The sequence below is a fragment of the Amphibalanus amphitrite genome, unplaced genomic scaffold, assembly GCF_019059575.1.
Source record: "Amphibalanus amphitrite isolate SeventyFive unplaced genomic scaffold, NRLGWU_Aamphi_draft 000592F_arrow, whole genome shotgun sequence".
Classification (NCBI taxonomy): domain Eukaryota; kingdom Metazoa; phylum Arthropoda; class Thecostraca; order Balanomorpha; family Balanidae; genus Amphibalanus; species Amphibalanus amphitrite.
In genome coordinates, this window is record NW_024882086.1 from 305239 (window position 1) to 329729 (window position 24491).

The 24491-nt window shown below is 50.7% G+C and overlaps 2 protein-coding genes across 2 annotated transcripts in view; both read left to right on the forward strand.

Moving 5' to 3' along the window:
• LOC122394457 overlaps positions 1-24491 on the forward strand; it is a 58768-nt gene that overhangs the window by 9660 nt on the left and 24617 nt on the right. The window contains exon 2 of the mRNA XM_043391345.1: positions 13538-13617. The gene's annotated coding sequence lies outside the window, so the exon portion shown is untranslated. The remainder of the gene's footprint in view (positions 1-13537; positions 13618-24491) is intronic.
• On the forward strand, positions 11828-12520 carry LOC122394456. Its single transcript, XM_043391344.1, has one exon. It carries the CDS (start codon positions 11828-11830, stop codon positions 12518-12520), a length of 693 nt encoding a protein of 230 aa, XP_043247279.1.

The following is a 24491-nucleotide window of genomic DNA, read 5'->3' on the forward strand; positions in this document are numbered from 1 at the left end:
GGCGCCCTATCTCGGTCTGCTCGCACCAGACCAGTCCCGTGATCGGCGACTTAACCCTTATCGCGCGCGCCGGCGCCGCCGCGGGGGCGGTCACCGTCTTGTGGGGGCGGACAGACGGTCGGTCAGGTCGGTATGGGAGGAACTGACAGTCGTCCTGCGGTGGATGTATGGGAGAAACCATCAGTCGTCCTGCGGTAGATGTATGAGGGAACCAACAGTCGTCCTGCGGTGGATGTATGAGAGAAACCATCAGTCGTCCGATGGTGGATGTATGAGGGAACCAACAGTCGTCCTGCGGTGGATGTAAGTACCAGGGAAACCAACAGTCGTCCGATGGTGGATGTATGAGAGAAACCAATGCCGTCCAGTGGGGGACGTATGATAGAAACCGAAACCAACAGTCGTCCTGCGGTGGATGTATAAGAGAAACCATCAGTCTTCCAGTGGTGGACGCATGATAGAAACCAACAGTCGTAGAAGTAAAATAAACTTCACCAAAAGACAGCTCAGTGAGAGTCTCAAGCGATTTTAAAAAAGACTGTAACGATTGATCCGAGTGTTGCAACGATGTAGCGATTTGTGAATTTTGAACGACTACGATTTTTTTTGTATTAGCTTTGTAATGTCTTGTATCATTAATGTAACATGTATGCCCACTGATGATGGTACTGAAACCAACAGTCGTCCTGCGTTGGATGTATGATAGAAACCAACAGCCGTCCAGTGTGTGCAGAGGAGCCAGTGGTGAAAAAGGGCATGTCGCCAACACCACTCGATACTCTGAGGTGCCTGGGTCAACATTTTTAACCATCATTAAATTCTCTTTTATCAGCATTTAGCTATAATACGGAGTTACCGAGATGAAAGACGCATATTTTATGGTGCTTGAACCATGAACATTTGGTCTTCTAATTACTGCTTTTTCAACTTTGCCAAAGTCGGCATTGCACAGTGATTTAATAAAGAAGGGAAACGATTGGCTAATGGCTTCAAAGACTGTCCTCCCACTTATTCTGCTGATATCCCATGATTTCCTTTATTAAGCTCGTTTTCAGTTTAATTTCCCTTACTTATGCAAACCAAGTGGACGCTTTATCATAGCAAATCGTCTTCATCTGCATGCCAGCTGGACAGTGTCACCGTGCTCGTGCTGCTTTAATATCGCATATCATACGAGAAGTATTATTGCTGGCTCATTTTCACAAATACTAATCATCACTAGAAGCTCTGTTGCGATCGCTTAAGTTTATTCCAGCTTGCATTTCGTCCATAATATGCTGTTTGGCGTTATTGAAGGAAACAAGAGCCTTGCTTTTCGCTGTTATTGCGTATTGAAATTAAGCTGCATATCTGGTCTCATGGAAGCTTTTAGCAGGTGAAAATGAACATTATTTATTGAAGCTCTTATTGGAAGTGTTTTGACGGGAATGCAACGCATTAGAAGTCCTTCAGAATGCAACACCAAAAGGATGGGAAAGGGTCGGGTGTTGATTTGTCCATGTCGTCATCTCATCGTGGCTTACCATGATTTAACTGTAGGGATATGGAAACCGAATTTGTTATTACTTATTGTTCCTCAATTTGATGTTTGCTTGCCCTTCTTCACAATCTTCATAGATATTAGATGGATGAAAAACAATACGTTTTACGGCTAATGTGTTTCTGGCATCCTGAGCTTAGTCTAGTAAGCAAGACGAACTTTAAAAAAACGCACCTATGAAGAGCTTACAAATATTGTACGAAACCTCGTGGGAAGCTCAATGACATCAGAACCCAAGGCAGACACTTCAGGGGTCGTCCAGTGACGCTGACGGCTTCAGACACCTGACGCCCAGTCTGACTCTGGCGCCGTCGGACTCCCCTGGCCGCGGGCCCGGGTAGCGGCGTCGGACACCCTCACTGCGGTAGGCCGGCCGTAGCGGCTGAGTTGTGACGCCCGTCGCATCGGTGGCCGGTCACCGTCCCCAGGGGAGGTCTCGGCTCTGAGTTACTCTCGACAGGTTCAGCTGCGCAGAGTTACAGCGTGGTCGGGGCGGCGAAAAACGGCGCTGCCTCCCCCAGCTGCCGTGGAGGGTGGTGTCGTGCTACGGAGCCTTCAGATGGGAAGATGCAGAGTTAAAACAGTGGGACATGATTACCACAGAGACGTGGCATTTCCTTGCTAGCCAATCATGGGGAAGGAAGTCTTCTTTGATGTCCGTCCTGAGTTGGCTGGTACGATAAATCACTATTCGATTTGTTATTTTCACCGCAAAACTAGGTCTCTGCGTCGTCGACGAGGGACGAGCATTACGGTCAAAACTACTCTGCTATTCACTAATCTCGTTTGAACTCGGAGTCGAGATGGCTTTTTCAATTCTGCCGGCGCCGGCAAAGTTGGCCGCACCATCCGACGGCGGCGGTTCATCTTCACCCAGGGGAGCCGCACGCCGCTAACTTAGCTACTGAGTTCCATCGCAAACGTCGAGTCGGATACGACAGCCGGCGTTTTGTACCGTATCTTATTTCGACTCTGCTCCATATTTGCTTTCTCTTTGTTGGGCGTTTTTCGTTCTCATTTCTCCGTACCGGTAGTCTCGTCTCGCCTGGTTCCGTCCGCCTCATCCAGAAATGGATCTCTTTTACACCGCCCCGCACCATCGACCACCCCTGTCATTCGCCCCCCCCCCCCCTGCCCCCCCCCCCTCTGCTCTCCCCGTCGGTCGTCGGTCGTCCATCGTCTCATTCCGTCGGCAGCCGTGTAACTTCCTCGGTAACTACTCTGGCCAGCGCCGCAAGAAGCCGTCCCACCGGACGACGGCCGAGCTCATTGCCGAGCCGCCCGTCCGGTGTGACAAAGGGTCGACGTTTTTCCATCGTCGACCGTTTGCGTCGGACCGGACGTAGCAGCGACGGATGGAATGTCGTGGCGCAATGGCGCTGTCCCCAAACGGTGACCGGCTCGACTTTCGACCGGCGCCGAACGCAGGCCGGCGCCTATAAAGCAGCGGCGTAACGCAGCCGAGTGCGGCGCCGTGCAGTCGGTTTGACCCCATAAGTACCCTCGTAAATCGGAGCGGTAACCAGGGGTCCTACAGACAGTGCTGCGCATACGTGAGCCACATGCAAACCAGCTGGTGGTAGTGATGCGATGTGTGAAGTGGATGTTTGGATGAGTTTCGCTGATGTAGCAGCGTGCTCCCTGTCATCAGATCATCGTTTTAACGGAATTGAAGGAGCAACAGTTCTAGCTGGAATGAAAGAGCTGCCTCGCTCAGTGATTTGTCGATTCCATCTAGGAAATCCTAACTCGGTTATATATCAAAGCTCACTGAGTTTCTGTACTCTGATCTTAGTGCGATAAACCAGCCGTTGTGGTAGCGGTTAAGCGATGCCATCTCGATCTTACATCAGTGGACAAATGGCCCGAATCGCCTGCTGTCGGTGCTGGCCAAAAGGTCAGGGCTCAGTACACAAAACCGAGCTAGGTTCGGCTGAAAATCAGCGCCGCCCGGGACGCGGTTCAGTGGGTTTGATTACTGACTCGGATACCAGAGTTGTCTTACACAGTCACACCTGAGGTGTGGAAAGGTGCCAGTAGAGGCTTGATGGCCTAAGCGTGGGTAGCTTCAGTGCCAGGGGCTGTTTTGCCACCAGCCGAGTCAAGCTGCAGTGAATGTATCAGTACCGCTTTTGCATTCTCTCAGTTATATTCCACTTTTTAGCTGCCCAGATAAACTAAGCTAAGCGAGTAAGCGTAAGCGAAACTGAATCGGTGCCAGTAGGTATTCCGTTAAGTTTATAAGACGTCAAAGTGCCGGATAACTGCGAGTATGTTTGTTGGAATTTAGACGATCGTTAGCGATGAGTTCATTAGGCAATAGGCATGGTAGCCGAGACCGCTCGACTCGGGTCAAAGCGGATTCAGCAATGGTTGCCCGGGATCGAATCGCTTTGGCGTTCGCTCGTTTGGGCCATCAAGGATTGACTTCGAGTGGCTGCGACCGCAGCTCGAAATAATGACTGGATTCCAATGCAACCAGCCTTGTTTTCCCATTCAATATGCCAAACGTGTTATTCAAATAATATCGTGTGCTAGGAATAGCACATTGGACAATATAACCCAGAGCGCACGATGCTAGATCTGGTTTATGCTGGGCTTTATTGAGTAAATCTGTCCATGAATATCGCTTGGAACACATTTATTGAAACTAAAAATATAAAGATATGAAATGTAAAATATAAAATGTAAAATACATCTGAGATGATGGGCTTCCAAACTGATCTCACGAAATCTGTGTGGGTTGACATGACTCGAAAGAATTGAACTAAACTGACTGAGTTGAGTTCCGAGTGAGTTGAGCTGTGGGCTGAGAAGTGAAAAGCTGCGCTGAACCTGCTCACCCACATGAGCTCGTCACAGGTTTGGTCAGGGGTTGCCGGTAACTTGGTAACGTTGCCTGTTGTGCCGTCCTGGCCCGCTGATGACCGACCTGCACAGCTGACCCGATGCCGGAGGCGCTGGCCGGTCGATCGTTACGCTCAATATCGGACCGACGACCTTGGTTTTGACACTTCAATTTCGCCGCTGATAAACTGTAGTATAGCGTTTTATTGGCTCCGAGCATGTTGTAAAATTTTCAAGCTGAGTGCATTTAGGGGAAATGTTGACATAAAGATTGCTGCCTGTGGCAACATGGCTTCCATATGGCTATGAGATACATTGATGGAGTGCCATTTCGTTGTTTTACAATGTCTCGATGATAAGGAGCTGAATACTTGAAATCGGATGGCATATTACCTGAAAAATATGGTTCTTTCTATCTATGGAAAACATCGGCGTCCTTCGCTAAAACATCGAATCTACATGCCTTCCATGGACTGTTGCAACTTTATCGAGGACACCTTATCTTCCATGCCTACAGAGGTCAAAAAAACTTATTTTGTGTCACCTACAAAATTTTTCAACCCCCTTTGTGACCCCTGCCCCCGGAGGCCGGATAAATGTTGCACTAGGGTGGTAAAATTGGAAAAATTCCAGGATTCATCAGGCCAATGTTAACCCTCGCCCGTATAGGGGGGGTCGAACGGACCCCCCCATGGTTTTTCGCGAATACCTCGCGTAAAAAGCGGCCGATCGCGACGAAACTTTCAGTACCCTCGCGTTAATCAATTTTACATCAACTCTGAAAATTCCATGACCCTGACCCCAATGACCTTTGACCTGTGACCTACTTTTCGAGACCATGTTTGGCCGGAATCGCGATTCGGCGTATGTCGGCTCGCATTAGCCGCGCGTTTGCAGTCTTTTCGTGGTTTCAAGCGTTCAAACATGTGATATGATGTTGCCCCCATGCGTTAGAGTGGGTGTCAAGGTCACCTGAAGGTCAAGTCAGGTCATTGACCTTTGATGACCTCGGTACACTTTTTCGAGTTTTACATGTTTCTAGGTCAGTTTTTGCAGCTGAATTCGAATTTAGCAACCATTTGAACATTTACGAAGTAGTTTTGGTGCCTTCGTAACATGTTACGAAGCTATCAGAGGCGGTTGACACCTACTAGGAATACCCGGCAGGACCCCTACTGGTTGACCTGACCTGACCTGACCCGACCCGGACTAAATGCATGAAGACATCATCTGTGATCAAAACTAACATGATATTCGTGATCAGCACCCCGAAAAACCCCGTAGCAGCCACACTTTACGACGTTCTAACAGGTCCCGATTTTCCCGACTTTTGGGTCATTGACCTGACCTGCAAGGTCAACCAATGACCTAGGACCTTAAAATTAGGTATCATCGGCTTCCTCTTGTCACGGGCAACACGCTCGTTTTTTCCGCGAAGCTCTAGCTCGATCAGGGGCGAAACGGCAAGGGGGGTCCAACGGACCCCCCTCCCCTTATACGTTCTCGGCTGGAAAAACACCAATACGGGCGAGGGTTAATGTTACTGTCGCCAATGTTATAGTGTGGCCCTAAACCTGGATAATGTATTAGTACAGTGTCCCAAAATTTGTTGATTTGGGTGGGAAATACTGAGATTCATTTGCCACTCTCACCAACAATTTCTAAGAGCAATTAACCACTCTCAGCCAAGAACACCTTGTTGCCTCAAAAGGCAGTTCAGGTGTGGTGGACTTGGACAGGTGGACAGGTGTGGTGGACTGAGTTGTGTTGATACTTGGAGTTGGTTTATGATCATAGATACTCATGGATAAAAATAAATGCTATTGATCTTTTCTCACTCTTTTTGTATCTAATCTAACCAGCAGTTTCCACCCTCTACCCCTTTTTGGTGGATAATATCCCCCTCTGACACCCCAGCCAAAATTCAACTTTGGGACACTGAATGCATGTGTAACTAATCTTGTGCAGATGCATTTAAGAATTACTGACATTCTATTTTACATTTTTCCATAATACATTTAAATCTGTGTTCCATATGGTGGGATTTCACACCTGTTATGCCATAACAAATAATAGGTGCCTATGTATAATACAATATACCTACCTATGCAACATGTTGCAAAAGGTTCCTTTTCCACATCAAGGCCACTAATATTGTTAAACCAAAATTCTAATCATTAGATTTTTGGTGCTAGTGCCTAGTATACAAGAAGTCAAAATAAAACAGGTGTAGGTGCTAGCCGCTAGGTAGGTGGGTTGCATGCTTCGGAGCTTGTCGGTTGGCAGGTTTAAGGAAGGAAGTTGTAACTTGTAGGTACAGGTAGGTAGAAGGTAAATATTAAGGTATTAGGTAGTAGGGTAGAAAGTAAGATTAGGTTAGGTAATGATAATGTTTTTCTTTCATTCAGACTTCTTAAACACTTTACGCAAGAGTAAAAGAGTAGAAGTCGGAATGAAGGAAAAACAGTTAAGCCTGAACCACACTCACATAACTACTAACCTACAACCTACCTACAACATACCAACACAAAGCAGAAAGCCTACCAGCCCACAACCTCCCAGCTTACAACCTACATACCACCCTACATCATTTTTTCGGAGTCCTTGGACTGGTATACTTTTAAACAGCTAATGAAAATTGAAATTCCTGCTCTTCTTGTTCTAGGGCTCAACAAATAAAAATCAAAATGAAAGTTGTGTCAATATTCACAGTAAAACATCTATTCATTGACAACTTTGGCAAGTGTTTCAAAATCAGGCAACAAATCCACACAGCCTTGCTTTTGATGCCCACCGGGCTAGCTGTAGCGTTGTTATATCCAACTTACAAGTACCTAAACCAGCAAAATTAGACAACCCAAGATTCCTTACTTCCAGTGTTATGTCCTGCCTTGCTTAAAACAGAAAGAATCATAACCACAATACAACAACTCAGCTTTCATCACGGCGCCAGTCCCTTTCTTGAAAGCAAAAATTGGACAGGCACTGAGCGCTACTCGCGAGAGTCCACTCCTGTTTTGCTACGTGTTCATGATCACGGTATACCTCTCATAGACGTGCGCCGAAAAGGCCCGCTCAAAATCTTTGATGCGTTGGCTCCTGGGGCCTACAAAATCCACAGTGAAGGCTCCCTGGCGGCTGTCGCGTCAGCTCAGCGTTGTCCCCTCGTGTCACCAGCATCCGATTGGTTCGCTCAGGGTTATTCTCGCCGCGGATTGGCTGGTTAGTCTGTTCGCTAGCAGTGTGCGAAAACGCCGTCAACAAATGCGATGCAGTGCGTTCACCATTTTCGTGACTTTGTCACCAAATGTCTCTGGTGCCTGTCAGCTTCTGTCGCCTACAATGTAAGCGAGTAGGAAGTTTTTTTGACCTCTGCATGCCTATTTAATCACATACAGCCCTTTACTTGACCACAAGGTACAACACCGTACATACTGAATCATTCCTTTTCAATTTGACGGCTGATGTGCGGGCGATACACGGCCAGCCGACACGTTAATAGCGGCACGCGCCATGCATCAGTGACGAGTCGCGGCGCCGCCGTCCTCGCTGTCGACCCCGCTGACCTCGAGACATAGATCGCCACGCGGCGGGTCGGTGTGTGCATTAGCGCGACAATGCATTAGTCGTGCTGAGATAATTCGGACGGCTGAATGCCACTGCGACCTGGATCCGCGCCGCCAGATAACTCGGGTCACTGACAGTCGCTGCCATGAGTCTTTCTCCTATCACACCAGCGTCGCTACCATCGTCGGTAGCGACGGTACCGCCGCGGCGATGCGCTCTTCTGAGATTCTGTTTCCAGCGTGACAAGAGACAGAATGTGGCGACCACGGCAGCTGCTGTGGCGATTCTCTGAAGGTGTTGACACCCCGCGGTTTGGCAGCAGAGGTCAGGGTGTGTCATAGATGGGCTCGTGACCCCGCCGCCGCCGTCTGTCGGCACTGGCGACGCCAGCGGAACTCTGGATGACCACAAAGTCACGTTTTTGTGCCGTCTTTCTTCATGAGTGTCTGGTTTTTCGCCAGCTGATACAGTTTACTGTGCGGAAAGGCGACGCTGGCGCCGGAGGATGTGGGGAACAAATGACCTTGTGTCTGGAGAGTTCGTCTGGGCTCTCGGATGACGACGTGCAGAAAATAATGAATTCACCCGACAACTGGGAAAGGGTGACGAAAGAAAGACGGATGTGGATGTGGATTATGACTATGTAAATGTTAATGAAATGCAGCGTGAAGAGTGCTTTTCAAACTTCTGAACCGAAACATGATGAAAAGAGACGACAAGAAGTCGTCAAATTTCAGAAATAATAGCATGAGAGCGAGGGCGCCTCTGTAAGCCCAGTGAGGGCACCAGGGAAGGTGACGAGTCGACGTCGAACCCGTTGCCACAGGCGCCGCGTGCCGGCCAGTCAACACCACAGAGCGAGCAGTCAGACAGGGGGCGACCAGTGCTGGAACTTCCATTAATCACTGCTGGTGGGGGCTCTCACCATTTTTCACTGCCATTGGTCCAATACCGGGCGGCAGACGGACAGACGGAGGGTGTCTCCCTCCACCCCTCCCCACCCGTCTCCAGCGTCACCCACCAGCCACTGCCCTGCCGCTGCCGGCGCGGTAACTAAGTGCATAACGGTTGCGGGCCGTCGTCCAGACCCGGTGTCACCACGGCCGGCGCCGGTGTCACCGGCGCCATTAGCGGCCGGTCCGACTCCGGCCGACCGGGACGTTCATTAGGACTGTAATTACCACCTGAATCGATGCTAAAGACGGTGATAACCGAGCGCCGACAATAAATCATTGATACGACCTGTCTCCTCGGGAATACGGCATGAATGGCGGCGCTGCTGTGGCGGCGCGGCGTTGGCGGCGGTCCTGTGGCGATAAGCGGCGCGCCCGCTGCCGGCGGACCATGACGCGGTGCTGTGACAGGCGGGCGGGCGACGGCGGCACGTGATACGGCTCTGTGAGTGCCGGCTAGGGCTGATAATCCCGGGATCGGGATCCCGGGATCCCGGGGTTGTATTAATCCCGAATCCCGGGATTAGAAGCATCGGGATTTCGGGATCCCGATATTTTCCGTACAGAAACATCGTTCATAAAGTGTAGCTGATAGTAGGTATGTAAAAAAAGGTAAGTGAGTAACAACGCATTACAGTGCAGTTTTATGTCCAAAGATCTTACTTACGCCGTGCAAAGTCGTTATGCACAAGTATTGGTTACATATATACCTAATTGACATTGTTTCACACCGTCTCAGCCTTCACAATGTGGCGAGAGACGAGCTCTCTCTCGGCTCATCTCTCGCTCCCCGCGACGTCCCTCGCGTACTCGGTTTAAAGGGACCCTCCCACCTTAACATTAGTTTTGAGTTGAGATAGCCAAGTTTGCGGCCAGGCTCAGAAACCACCATTTATCCTGGTCGCAACCCCCGCAGCTTTATGGTGTTCAAGAAATTTCTTCTCTTTACTTGCAGGGTGGGACCAGCGTGGTCCCTATCTCTTAACCATTACGGGAATCTGATGACGTCATCAGGCTTTCGAACGTCCGTTAAATGTTTGACTAAAACGTTTTGTAGCACGCGGTGGTACATGCTGCTTTGCGCGTAACAAATGCCGCACTTTCAAATAAAGTCGCTAGGAACAGCGGAGATCCCAAAAAGTAAACAAAAGTAAAAGTCTAATATCTTGAAAACCGGTGAATATTTTTCGATGAAATTTGGTAGATATTCGTTTTTGCTCTTTCTGAACCGAGCGACATCACTTTCATGGCAATTCATTAACTTTTTTGAAGGTGGGAGGGTCCCTTTAACAGATCATTTTGCACGATGACATACTATGCCGACTATCGAATTCGAGTCCATCGAGTGGGAGGAGGTCGGCCGTCTTCTCTGTGTGACTATGGGAGCACGTCTGGTGGCTCAGTTACTGTCAGTGCCCCGTGGCTGGACGATCCATGAGGCTGGCCGGGCGCCCTGGGCATGGTTACCGTTAGTGAATAATTATTAATTACGTGCCTTTGTGATAAGCTATAGCTAACTTTGCCAAAATGTCGGATTTTGCTGAATTTAATTGCATGTAAACTGCATGTAAACGCGATTGCATGTAAACTGTCTGATGCGTTGAAACAGCGCATCCGGCAGAGACGGTCACGTGCTGCTAAAGTCCTACAATCGCTCCATAACAAAATGTCGGCAGACAGAGACTGGAAAGATATTTTTCCTAGTGCCTCTCGCAAGGAAGCACAGGACTTAGTTGTTCACGTGATGGAAAGATTGGGAGAACAGATGCATGATACCGAAGTAGGTGTAGATACAGAAGTGATGGACGCTGATGATCCTGAATCAGCGCCGTCTCTTCAGTCGATGCTTCAACAAGCTCTAGATGAGGTTAGAGCTCCAGAGCAAGGCACCAGTTCATGCCCGTCTGGGATTAACTTTTAGCAATCTTCTCTGATGATGACGAAGGCCATAAGGAAAGAATTGGAAAATTTACCTATCTCAGGAAGGACAGGCATGGTAGCGCTGTCCTACAACTGGCTGAAGGGCATAGTTCCTACGAGTGTTGAATCGGAACGAGTGTTTTCCACTGTCGGGAATATCGTCACAAAAGTGCGGTCGAGTCTCGGCGACGAAGTCGTTGATGCACTTTGCTTCCTCAAGTGCTACTACCGTAACAAGTGAATGTGACCAGGACATGCTGCTGGTCAGACGACCACAATCCGTAGGCACGTCTACTGTATCCTGACTCGAAATATAAACAAGAAATACAATGATCAATGTCATTCATGCTCTTATATTTGTTCGGGGTGAAGGTGTATGCCTGGTATTGTGTTTATGAGTAGTAAAGTAATCTTGGTGTTTATGATGGTAAGGATGCGCCATATACCGGGTGTTCCGAAAAAAGTGTCACGATTTTAGTCACGTGCGATTTCCGTAAAAATTGTCCGAAATAGTTTGGCTTAAGATATGCTGCTCACAACCCTTGTCGATTTTGGTGGACAAAACGGTTCACCAAAATCTACGATGGTTTTCTCGCCAGAACAAAAAATCAAAATCGTCCGATTATGGTTCGAGACGAAATCGTACGTCACCGTCCGCCGCCGACTTCGACGCGAGTGTGACATGGAAACTCGAGATCTGCCCTGCAACAAACTCATTGCAAGGTTTGTTAACCATTTTGAGACAACAGGTTCAGTCCTGAATACTCACAGGGGCAGCAGCGGCAGGCCAGCATCGGTTTCAAAGTCCCCAGAGACCATCGCGGCCGTGCGAAATTCCGTCATTGCCAGTCCCAAGAAGTCGCTCCGTCGACGCTCTCAACAGCTCGGACTTGCTAAAACCAGCGTAAGACGCATCCTATGCGACGAGCTAAAACTGTCATCGTACATAATATCCACCAGACATAAGATGACGGATCGGGACAGGCAAAAGCGGCAAGTCATGTGTCAATGGATCTCCAACAAGATGGAGAGGAACGCGCGGTGGGTGAACCGAGTCTGGTTCTCAGACGAGGCTCACTTCCACCTGAACGGTGCGGTGAACAACCACAACAACACTTTCTGGGGTAACTCACCACCGGAAGAAGTAACGGAGAAGCAGCTGAAGGGCCCGAAGGTCACTGCCTTCGTGGCCTACAACGCCACTCACGGCCTCCTCGGTCCCTACTGGTTCGAAGAAGATGGCCGGACCGTCACCATCAATGGCGAGCGCTACCGCGAGGTCATCCGGGAATTCTACGCGGATCTGACCGATATGCTCACCGATAACCAACTGCAACAGGCATGGTTCATGCAAGACGGAGCTCCGCCTCACACTGCGCGTGAGAGTATCGAATGCCTTAAGGAGCTGTTCAACGCTCGCCTCATGTCTCTCGGCACCGCCCATGAGTGGGCTCCCCACAGCCCTGATCTCAACCCGCTAGACTTTTGGCTGTGGGGGGCTGCCAAGGACACTGTGTACGCAGGCAAGCCCAAGACACTGGTCCAGCTTAAGCAGAACGTCGAAAGATACCTGCATCAAGTCGGTCCCGAGACTCTGACGAAAGTCGCTGAGAGTTTCCAGGCCAGAATCAAGGCATGTCTCAACCGCGGTGGTGCCCATATCGAGAACGTGAACTACAAGAAGTTCGCGTAAACTTGTGATCGCAGGAACTCCTCTGCCCTCTGGCAAGGAGTTATAGCACTGATACGAGAGTAACCTTGTTGAAAAACGACAAAGATAAGCAAGTAATAGCCTTTGGCTCATTGTATAATAGACAAAAGAAATGGAAAAGAATATATGTGCGATATTTCGTGTTCGACACGAAATTGTTTTCCATTTCTTTTGTCTATTATACAATGAGCCAAAGGCTATTACTTGCTTATCTTTTAATAATAATGGGGCTCATTTTCAAAGAAACCCTCAACATCATTGAAAAACGACAAACGTGAGCTTTCATATGGTGTATGTTTTAATGCGTTAATACTTGTCAAGCGTTTATAATACACGTTTGGAACTGTGACACTTTTTTCGGAACACCCTGTACATACGATATTGCAAGAAAATTCTGCTTTGTAGACAGGTTAAAATAAAAACTGTTCAATCCCGGGATCCCGGGATATCCCGGGATTGCATTTCTAAAATCCCGGGATCCCGGGATTGCCAAAAAGTCCCGGGATTATCAGCCCTAGTGCCGGCCGAGCTGCAGCAAGCCGACACGCAGCCACGTCAGGCTAGCGGCCGTCGCAGGCGACACGGCACGGGGGTCGGCACGACTGCACTGGACGTCAGTATTTGCTGCCATCCGCCGCCCGCTGCCCACCGCCGTCGCTGCCACTGCCGCCATGGGGCGTACCGGGTAGAATCGGCGTTCCAGGTGTTAAAGAGTGCAGGTCGCGCCAAGCTGAATTATGAGAGAATAAAGAGAAATTATATAAAGAAAGCAAAACTAGTCACTAGTGAGCCTGGATCACGGCGGCTTAAACATTTGAGAATGGTTTATTAAACATAGAAGATACAAAATCTATGCATCTTCGACCTATTTGAAACTTTATCAGGATAACTTAAAAGAATGATAAATGCTGACGCTCGGGCTCGATAGATAGCCTTTTGCTGTGAACCTTGATGCGTTTTTTCCTCGCGCCATAAGGTAACAGCTGCGTTTCTTTTCAGAGGTTACCAGCTGGTGATTCTGCTGGCTCCATACTCTGAATGTTCCACCTCACCTCGCAGGATCTGCTAGCATGCTAGTGGTGAGTAGTTTGCCACTTTGCCCCATGCGTGGGGAATGCTGGGCGTTAGGTAAATCACAGCGCGGCATTCACTGCTGTGGTATGCTTCAACAGTGTTATTAGCTCTATGTTTATCGGCGCTTAAATTAGTGGTTCTGAGTTTGAATTGTACTTGCCTAGTTATTACCACAGGCGAGTGCTAACATTGAGGTTGACTGAGTTGAAAAATAGATTGAATGTGCAAATCCGACCGAAATGCTTTACCTTGAAATTCTTATACAAATAATTGGAATAAATCACTGAAATAACTGCTGTTACCTTAGAAAGACCGGCAAATGTAAACGTATGTGTAGTAGAGAAGAACGTTTTGATAATAGCGCCTATTTTTTACTTGATTCTACACGTATGATATTTATGTATATTTTATATTTATTTGAATGTTTGGGTATAGGTTTTCCCTGGGTTTGCTTGGTCAGAGGGGGTAAACAGTATATGTACACTAAGAACCCTAATAATTAAACAATAACTTTTGCGCTGCTCTAATGTTGCAATACTTTCCCACAGCAATATGTAAGGCACTCTTTTCCTTGCCGCAAACAAGAAAAAAACAACAACATTAAACCTAATCACCTATTGACGGATGAACCTCAATAGACTCATCCAAGATTACTACAACATAAGGTTGGACAGATCGTGACGTCACGGGGGCTTGGTATATTTATTTAGTATTCAACTAGACAGCCCTAGTTAAAACTATATGGAAACGAGAGCTTTTTCGTCATGTTTCAAACATCTGATTTTATGAAAGTAACAGCCGGAAATTCAAAATAGCATTAAATGCACAAGTTTTGATATTTGACGCAAACAGATCATGTAAATGAGAACAAAACAATTTAGGATAATACTAGCTCAGGTATACTGGGATAAACTATAATTGCCAGATTTCCCCAAGTGGTGCAGCTGCGACATTCATATTCTGTAAAAATAAGCAATGCTTCATTTCATGTGCTTGTATGTGTCTCTGTTGCAGAATTTATAAATTTGTTCACCAATATTATAGCAACATTCAGGATAAGTTCGAGGGGATCCGGAGTATTTACAAGCGCGAGCGTGCACTTAATTTTTATTGTTTACAGCACGGTTCAGATGTTCAGATCACCCTTGTCACTTAGGTACTTTTCTCATATTATCTCGATTGCTCGAATATTGCAAACAACAATAAAGTCATTGTCATTAATATGAAAGAGCCGTAGAAGGTAACCATTTTATTTTGATAATACGCATTAAATCAAATACATGACACTTAAAAGTCTCGCACAAACGCAGGCAGCAAGGCAAGGAAGCAGTTTACTTTTGTGAAGTGGAAAGAAAACAGAAGAAAAAAGAAGCCAGTCAATCTTATTTTAAACCCAGCAGTATATACCGAGCTTCGGGAAACTGTCGGAAGTCGTGGAAGGTGACGCTCAAGATTATTGAAGAAAGTGCCGCTAAGCTTGCGAGTAATTCTAGTACCACAGCGAGGTCCCCTGACCTCTTCCTTCTAGCTGCAATTTGCTACGCATCGGGGAGCCACCCACCGAGGTAGAAAAGGACACACCACGAGCGTTTCCAGGATTGACTGGAAGACTTACTGGAGCCCAATACACCAGTAAAACGCCTTTTGGGCGACCAACGGAGCGAGCGAGAGGATGGGCCTTGCACGTGCGAAATTGCGAGGGGGTACCTCCAACTAACTTGTGCACTGCACCCTACTAACCGGTCTTTAGCGATGTGCCAAATTTCAGCGCAATCGGCCTAGCCGTTCTCGAGATCTGGAAGCGGCACACTGCACGTGCGCACGTGCAAGCGGGGTCCAAACTGACTTTTGCACGGCACCCTACTAACTGGTCCCCAACCGTGTACCAAATTTGAGCGCAATCGGCCCAGCCGTTCTCGAGATCTGGGAGCGCCCCCTGCACGTGCGCACGTGCTGTAGCACCCCAACCTTAACACATGCAGATGAATTATCTGATGGAGACCTAACTGTGTACCGAGTTTCAATTCAATCGGCCCAACGTTGTGCCGTTATTGAGGTTGCAATTTTGGGTGTTCTTAAAAAATGTCCAACTTTACCACGCGCCACGTGCGGTGGTTGGCACGAACGCATGGTGGCCATCACACCACAGAACTTTTACGTCCAAGTGACATTCAGTAAAGAAGACCGCTTGTCAATCGGATGTCCCGTTCCTAAGATATTAGCTTTTGAAGAGCGTCCCCACGGCCGGCCGGCCGGCCGGCCGGCCGGCCGCTCATACTCAGAATTTTCCCTTAATTCAGTATGAGACTCCGCTCGCTTCGCTCGCTCCGTAATCATCTTTGCGCAAAACAACTACGAAGATCGAAATGGCAACCCAGAACACCCCAAAGCCACCTCTTTAATCCGCGCTGTGCTAGTGGTCTGAATTTTCTAGTAAGTGCTGGATGGAGTGGGCGTTTTCACGCCCCTGTGTTTGCTTCTAGGCCACCTAACGACACGTGGTGAGCGGCATTCGTCATAGCGTAAAAAAAAAATCCTGAAAAAAATGCATCCGTCTTTTTTGTTTGTCAAGTCAAAGGTCAGGTCACCAGAAATCGTCGAAGTTCGCGTATTTGAACAATTTCGACAAACTGGCGCATGACTCGGGCATGTTTAGTTAGATCTACAGTGACGCAAAAAGGTGCATCCAATAGCTCCTTTAACGCTCTTTTTGGAAAAGCTCTCTGATTTGACCTAAGCATTCACACTCAAGGCAAACATAAACCCGCGCCCGGGTGGGTCTCTCAGACTTCTCCACTGGTAGAGGGGGGCCTTTTTGGCCACACCAGGTTATCTCCAAAAGTAAGCAAGCTAGTAAGACGCGGTAAAAAGCAATAGAAGCTGGCTATAAAATCTTTCAGAATTGTTATGGTCATTTTTTTATCAGGTCATCGCTGAGGTAACTGGAGGTCACGAAATGTAAAATACCTGCCTATTCATGCATTTTTGTTCCCGATTTTGACAATTTTTCACAAAGCGGATAATGCAAGCTGACTCATATACCGAATCGCGATTTCGTCGAAGCACGGTCTTGAGAAATAGTAATAGTTCACAGGACAAGGCTCATTTGATATAATTTGATCTCGAAAGATCATTTTGGAAATTTGGCTTAAGGTCAAGATGATGGCCTAACTAGAAAAGATAAGGTCATGCTGCATATCAGTCGATCCGTGTTGTCGAGCTGAGTAAATCTAATGGGTTTTCACTCTTCTCATAGCACTAGCATGTTTGCATGGGTCACGGCTGCAATTTGCCGATTGAGTGTGTCATGTTATCTTTCATTCGATGTTTCATTCGAATGTTTAGTTGACTTTGGTCCATAGGAGTCTTAATCTTAGGCAAGGACAAGGTCAATTGGCGTGACCGAGTGACCTGACCTTAAGCGACTCGGGTTATTGTGATTGGCTTGATGTCGTTGTGTTATTAAATGTCCAATTTAGCTTATCTAAACAAAAAAAAGCAAAAAAAAATAAATCAAACCAAAAAATGCCAGAAACAAAAACCGATACATCGAGCCCAAAAGCGAAAAAGAGTCCGAAGAAAAAAGACTCAAAAGTCTTCAATGGAGCCGGAAAATTTGCGATTGGTTGCTGACGGACTTGCTGACGAAACGTCGTCCGTCGATCGTTTGCGAGAGGTGTCCCCTCCACTTCCGGTTGCTAGGGACTCTTGGTTGCTATGGCTTACGTCACCAAGGCTTGAACTCCTTTGCCAGATAAGATTTGGTGGGGGCTGGACTCATCATCAATCACTGCACCTACCGCGGAAGCGGCACTCAGTAATGCAACAAGGCTTCTTTAATGCATTACACAGCCGTTTTCCCCACCCTTGCCGGGTTTCCGTGCGGCCGGTCATTAGTTGCCGCAATGAGTTCCTCCATCCCTTCTGCTCGCTCCGGGGCGCGGTGCCGCGGCCTCCATCTAATTTATACCTCCCCTTCTCGTTCTATCAAATCCGTCATGATTGCCGCTGTGACGGCCGGTCCGCCTCGGCAGAGTTCCTCTAATCGGACAGCGCCCCGGCGCCCTCCTCTCACGTTGCACGTGCCAAATAGCGGCGGCTCATTTGGTGCTCATCCAGCGATGTCGCCGGTCCGGGGCGCTGCCTGCGAGCGACCCGCGCCGCTCTCTCGATGGCACTGATAACGTCAGCGGCATTCAGCGCGTCACGCGGCCGCCGGCGGCGGGTTCATCGTGCCCTGTCTCGGCACTGGCTCCATCGAACCCCCTCCAATCACGGCAGAGATCATATTGACTGTCGTCGTTCCGGCGACGCCCGTCGACAGCTCTTGACACCAGCATCACTTCGCACGCTATTCAGGGCGGAAACGTAGCCCGCCACGTGCGATAGCTATCATGGGCGTCCCGGAGACGGTGGCTCTTGATTGAGCTCGCTCATCCGCCAAAGCCGGCCCGTGAGAGTTGCGCGGGAGCGGGGCCGTCGGGCCGGCTCGCCGGTCAATCCATCAGCGGATGGTGCGCGTCCCGGCGGCGGCCGCTGGCCCCCGGGGCACCGGCGTCCGCCCCCGTAACTGCACCTCATCTGCCGATCTGCCGCCTGTCTGATCAATACAGCTACAAATACAGGCGCTGCCGGCGGCGGCGTCCTCGGTCCTCCGCGCTCCCGAGGGAGGGGGCCTGTCGCACCCGGCGCCGGGAGTGTCGCAGGTCGCGCGGACGGGTCGACGCGGACGCGGCGCCGAGGTGGCTGAGACGGGAGGCTGGCGGAGTCTGTTGGCGTGAGAGGAGCCGAACAGATGCTCCATTAGCCACTTAACGGGATCAGGGCGGCGGCATCCGGCGTGACACGCGCGCGCGACTGCCGAGCTGCGCTGTCCCTGGGCCGGCCTCTGACGTCTCGATTCTGTCGCTCCGCCATTCCGACTCCAGATTCATCCTTCCTGTGTGGCGTTCTCGGCGTCCCTGGGCCTTGCCGTAGGCAGCTCTGTCGTCATGCTGCTGAACTCTGCCTGCCGATTGTTATACCATCCCGTGGTCTCACGGTGAACTCTACTGGACTGATGATGATGAAGATGATGATTTGGGGGCTTAGGGCGTCCGGACTGCGGTGGTCATCGGCGCCCATTCCGCCGGACTTGTTGGTCACTTACTTTCGTACTGAGCTGTCTGCTCGCAGTGAACTTTCTGCCTGTCGGCGCAGGTCCCTGCTATCTCGTCACCGATGTCTTTGCTGTTTTGCACTGATCTCTGTCGTCTCGGTGGACTCTCTTTCACTCCGGTCTCTCTGGCCTCTGCCTGCCGACGTGTTGGTCTCTCTGTGCGCGTCGGTCGACTGTCAGAACTGGCAGCCGGCTTGGACCGACGCTAAGTGTGTTTGGTACCAGGTGGCTGCCGACGCGCGGCACAGGAATGCTAATCCACCGCTGCGGGCACTCCAGGGCCGCTTCTGGCCGCGCGACGGCAGCATTTCTCCCAGAGATTGTTACTGGTCGCGTCGAACACCTCCTTTGTGGAACCACCGGCTGTGTGCGGGTCGGTAATGTGAACATCAACACCAATTGGGTAACGACGTAAGGCGAGTGTGCCAAACAAACAGCCGACAAACAGGGGTGAGCGCGCCGGCAGCTTCCCGTTCTCGCACGTGACCGCACGTTGTATTATTGATGTTACGCCGGCTCAGCGCTCGAAGGGGGTAATTTTGTGAGTCGCCAGCACGCGAGGGAACGTTACCACCAGCGCGGCTGGGGCAGTGGTCGTCTCTGTTTGACTCCCCGCTCCTTGTCTGAAGCTCGTTGCGCGGTGGCACCCCGTCTTGCCCCGTCTGTCGGGCGCGGTCGACCTGGCGAGCCTGATGGCCATTTGACTCAAGTGGGCCGGCCGGTGCCGCCCTCGGGCAGTAAGCTGGGCCGTTTCCTGCGCTGATGAATTGGCGGGGCGGGCGAGGCGGCGACATTGGCGTGGCACCCCATACCACCCCTGGTCGCCCCCGCCAACCCCGCCGCCCGCGGTGCTGTACGGCGCCCGTTAGCACCGGCAGCCTGCCCGGCGGTGCGGCGAACAGAACACAGCCAGGCTGACGACAGACGCGGCACGGCCGGCGGGCGAAACGGCCCGACCAGCACGCAACTGCTGCAAAAGAATGCAGTCTTGTTGGGAATGATGCATGACGCGGGTTACGACCGACTGGTTCATTAGGGACTGCTCCCAGTATTGCCTTATTTCACGTATTTGAAAAGAATGCATTTGTAATTACTCGCCAAGAGAGAAAGTTTCCATTTTGAATGATCATTAACGTCGCTCTTGAAGGATGGCTTCTTGGAATATTTAATGAGCCCTCATCTCAAACACACGTGAGTGGATAGTCACTAATGCGAATCTCTAGATGCCATCATGAAGTCCCGTGGTTCGGATTCGCCTCGCCTCAGGGCCCGAAGGCACAGTGGCGATGCAGAGACAGTCTGGCCGACGGTTCGGGTGCAGCCGGGCTCCTCGTCGGAAGCACTTCCTCGCTGGCGTTGCGTGTCGGGCGGAGAAATTTAGAGGTGCTTAGCCGCGGCGTTTGGCGTAAGTGTTTCTTACGGCCGGCAGATCGATACCTTAGAATGAGCTCGCTTGTCGAAATTACGGCCCGAATAAATTGCGCTGAAGGCAGGGAAAATTCAACAGGGCGGGGCTAACACCCTGCCCATTGGAGGCATAACTTAGACGCGGTTTAAATCAAAAACTGCTTAACTAGACGTCCACATGCCAATCGATCGCCTTTATTCGATGAAATAAGTCGCAATAATTGTTAAGTAGCTGAATCATCATGATTCAACAAGGCATCGATTCTCTGCTAGATGAATAAATGGTGTTGTCGATATGAACCAACGCTAAAACGTTTTTACATAGGGTGACAGTCCCGAATCCAGAGTTACTTTTTCGTAAGTGGTCATTCTTGAAATGCTGCTCGCTGGCCATTGTTACGTCAATAACATTTTAACGATTGTTCTTGCCGGGTATCGTAAAAGGGACCAGTTACTTTAAATGACTGTATTCGAAATTCGTAAAACTATTAGCCAAGTGTCGATACAAATTCACCTCTTTTTCACATCATCCATCATTCACCCAGACTGTTCTACATTTTTCATAATTTTCCATCATTGTTAGATTTCATGTGAAATCTGCACGGATCCTCCTCATAAGGATAATTAATTGGCACTTTCAGAAATAACACCCTCCCCCCGCCAACGGAGCGGACCAGGCGCACACGAGCTCATGACCCGGGCGCCTCCTCCAGCAGGCAGAGCCGCCGGGCGGGGCGGTGCACTTCTCCTCCACGGACCAGTACGCGCGCCGACCGGACGCGGCCATCAGGCCCAGGAACTGTCTCGGTCACGCGTCCCAGGGGCCACTGGCCGCGCGGGCTGCCGTTCTCCACGATGAGGACGAGATCCCCCACTGCCAGGCTGCGACTTTCCGATCTCCACTTCGGTCGGCATGCCAGTCCTGGTAGATACTCTCGAAGCCATCTCCGCCAGAACTGGTCTGTTAGCGCCTGGCTCTGCCGCCAAACTCGTTTGGAGCAGCTCTCTTCGTCTCGGAACAATCCTGGAGGCAGACGCCTGACCGGACGCCCCAACAGCAGATGATTGGGCGTCAGTGCCTCCAAACTGTTCGGGTCTGTCGACACGTGCGTGAGTGGGCGGCTGTTGACGACTGCTTCCACTTCAGTCAAAACAGTGTGCAGTACTTCCTCGGAAACAAGCAGCCGCCCGAGGACAGCTCTCAGCGCGCGTTTGACAGTCCCCACCATCCGTTCCCAGGCGCCGCCCATATCACAGGCAGCCGGTGGGTTAAAATGCCACCGGATGTCGCGTTGAGTGAGCTCATCGCTGATAGTGTGCTGGTTCCATTGTCGCAGCAGCTGGCGTAGCTCTTTCTCTCCAGCCCGCAGACACGATCCGTTGTCACAGAAGACGTCTGATGGCGGTCCACGTCGTGCGATATACCTGCGGAAGGCCATCAGGAAGCTGTCGGTACTCAGGGAGGATGTCAGCTCCAGATGGACCCCGCGCGTGGAGAGGCACGTGACCAGCATACACCACTTCTTCTCGATTCGTCCTCCATGCACCTTGATCTTTAGAGGACCGAAGAAGTCGAGCCCAATTGAACTGAAGGCGTACTTCGTGTCGAAACGTGCGGTCGGCAAGTCGGCCATGCGGGGCTGACACGGCTTAGCTCGGCGTCGTCGGCAAAGAGGGCAGTCAGCCACTACCTTCTTGACTTCTTGCCGGGCGCGCGGCACCCAGTAGGCCTGACGGAGCTCATTTAGGACATGTTCGGTTCCCGCGTGCATCAGTCGTCGATGAACTGCGTCGATGATGAGCCTCGAGATGCAGTTACTTCTCGGGAGGATCACAGGGTGGCGGGTCTCTTCTGGCACAGGAGCATTGGATAGCCGCCCGCCGACTCGTAGCAGCCCCTCTGAGTCTAGCATTGGAGTCAGCTGCAGAAGACTGCTTGACGAAGGGAGCTCCTTACCTTCGTTTAGTGCCTCAATCTCTTGAGCAAATGCCTCCCGTTGGGCACATCGCACCGCCAGGTTTTCTGCTTCATGTAGCTCCTCGGCGGATAGTGGCTCCCGCTCGAGAGCGTTTGGCTGTGCGACTTGAGGCTTCAGCGCTTCCAACATGTTCCTCGTGAATCGCAAAATCCAGGCGACAGTTCTCTTGTAGCGGACCCATTTACAGAACCGTTGTGGGTCAGGCAGGACAAGGATGGTCTGCCGGGCGCTGTGTTGTGTGACCATCACCGTCTTAAGCTCTGGATCCTCATCTTTCAGTGACAGCTGCTGGTCTGGTGGCCAGGCATCTTCTGACTGCCACAAGAAGTCGGGTCCCCTTATCCATCGGCTGTCTCTCTTCAGGTCGGAGGCTTTCGATCCCCGCGAGCAGTCGTCTGCTGGGTTGAGCTCGGTCGGCACATGACGCCACTGTCTGGGCTCAGACACGTCACGGATCTCGGCCACACGATTAGCAACGAACGTGTGGAAGCGCCTGCTGTTGTTCTCGATGTAGCTGAGGACGACTTTGCTGTCGCTCCAAAAGACCGTGTCACTTTGATTCAAGTTCAGCTCCTGAGCTACTTGGGCCGCCAAGCGCACAGCCAGCACCGCCGCCTGCATCTCTAGACGGACGATCGTCAACCTTTTTAGCGGCGCCACCCTACATCGGCTCATAATCAAGGAGCAGTGGATAGCACCGTCTGCATATTCGTGCCTGAGGTAAGCGACTGCCCCAAAGGCTCGCTCAGAGGCGTCACAGAAGACGTGTAACGTCTTCGTGACTGTTTTCTTGGTGTGTTGCTGATACGCGTAGCATCTTGGGACTCGAATCTTCTCTATTGACTGCAACTCTGAGATCCAAGCTGCCACTTCGCTGCACTCCTCATCAGAGAGAGGGCTGTCCCAGGTGTGTTCAGTCGACCAGAGTGTCTGCAGTATCATCTTCCCCATGACCAGGAAAGGGCTCGCCAGCCCCAGCGGGTCAAAAATACCAGCGATAACCCGTAGGATCTCGCGCTTTGTAGTTGGTGTTGTCGGCCCGACATTCGTGACTGACGGAGCACTGGGACTCAGCTCATCTAGCTCTGCATCCCACTGCACACCCAGGACCTTCTGTGTCGGTAGTGACGCGTTTAGATCTACGGCACCAGCCGCTCTGTCTTCCATCGAGATCCTCGCAAGCACCTCCCTGGAGTTGCTGTTCCATTTGCAGAGTCTGAAGCCTCCCCTGGAGAGCAGCGCTGTCACCTCTGCCGCCGTCTCTTGTGCTGTATCGCTGTCTGCTTCAGAGGTGGCTAAATCGTCCATATAGAAGTCTCTTTCGACAATTTCCCGTGCTCTGCGTCCAGCTACAGTGTCATCACTCTTCTCCTGGGCTGTTCGGCGTAGTGCGTAGCTGGCTGATGCTGGAGAGCTCCGAGCGCCGAATATTACCCTGTCCATTTGGTATATATCTGGCGGACGGGTGCTATCCAGATCGCGCCAGAGATAGCGGAGTGAGGCCTGGTCCTCAACTCTCACAGCCACCTGCATGAACATCTTCTCTATGTCGGCGCAGAGACCAACGGACCCTAGACGGAAACGTAGCAGCACCCCTGGGAGTGATCTTAGGAGGTCCGGTCCAGACAGCAGATGCCCGTTAAGAGAGCTACCTCCATAGCTGCTCGCTGCGTCGAAGACCACGCGGAATTTGCCTGGCTTGCTGGCGACTGCGTGATGAGGCAAATACCAGGTGCGGTCATGTTGTACCAGCAGTTCCTCATCATCAAGCTTCCGCGCGTATCCTTTCTTCACATTTTCCTCCATACTCTGTTGGTACGCTGTCGCCTTCTCAGGAGCTCGGCGCAGAGCCCTCTCTGTGTTTTCCAGCCGGCGCATGGCCATGGGGTAGTTGTCAGGCAGCTTGACATTTTCATCACACCACAGCAGCCCTGTCTCGTAGCGATCGCCGCGCCACGTGGTAGTCCTTGCCATGATGTCTTCAGCTCGCCGGTCTTCCTGAGATGTCGGCTCTTTCATGTTGTACGCAGTACCAAATGCCTCCGTTGACCACCAGTCCTTCAGCATAGTCACCAGCTCGTCTTCAGCTGAGCGGTGCTTGGAAATGTGCATCACCTCTCGCTGGCCATGGGTCACCAGCTGAGCCACATTTCCGGTCAGACACCAGCCGAAGTGGGTTCGTACTGCCACTGGTTGTCCTGGCTTGCCGACTCTGACCTCCTGCTGCAGCATGGCCTCCAGAACATTGGCCCCCAGCAGCAGTTCAACGGCCTTTCCATTGTTGTCTGGAATCACTATATCATCCAGATGCTTCCAGGCCTTCCTTTGCCTCCAG

Coding starts and splice junctions, on each gene's coding strand:
- LOC122394456 (XM_043391344.1), top strand. CDS start 11,828: ATGTGTCAATGGATCTCCAACAAGATGGAGAGGAACGCGCGGTGGGTG.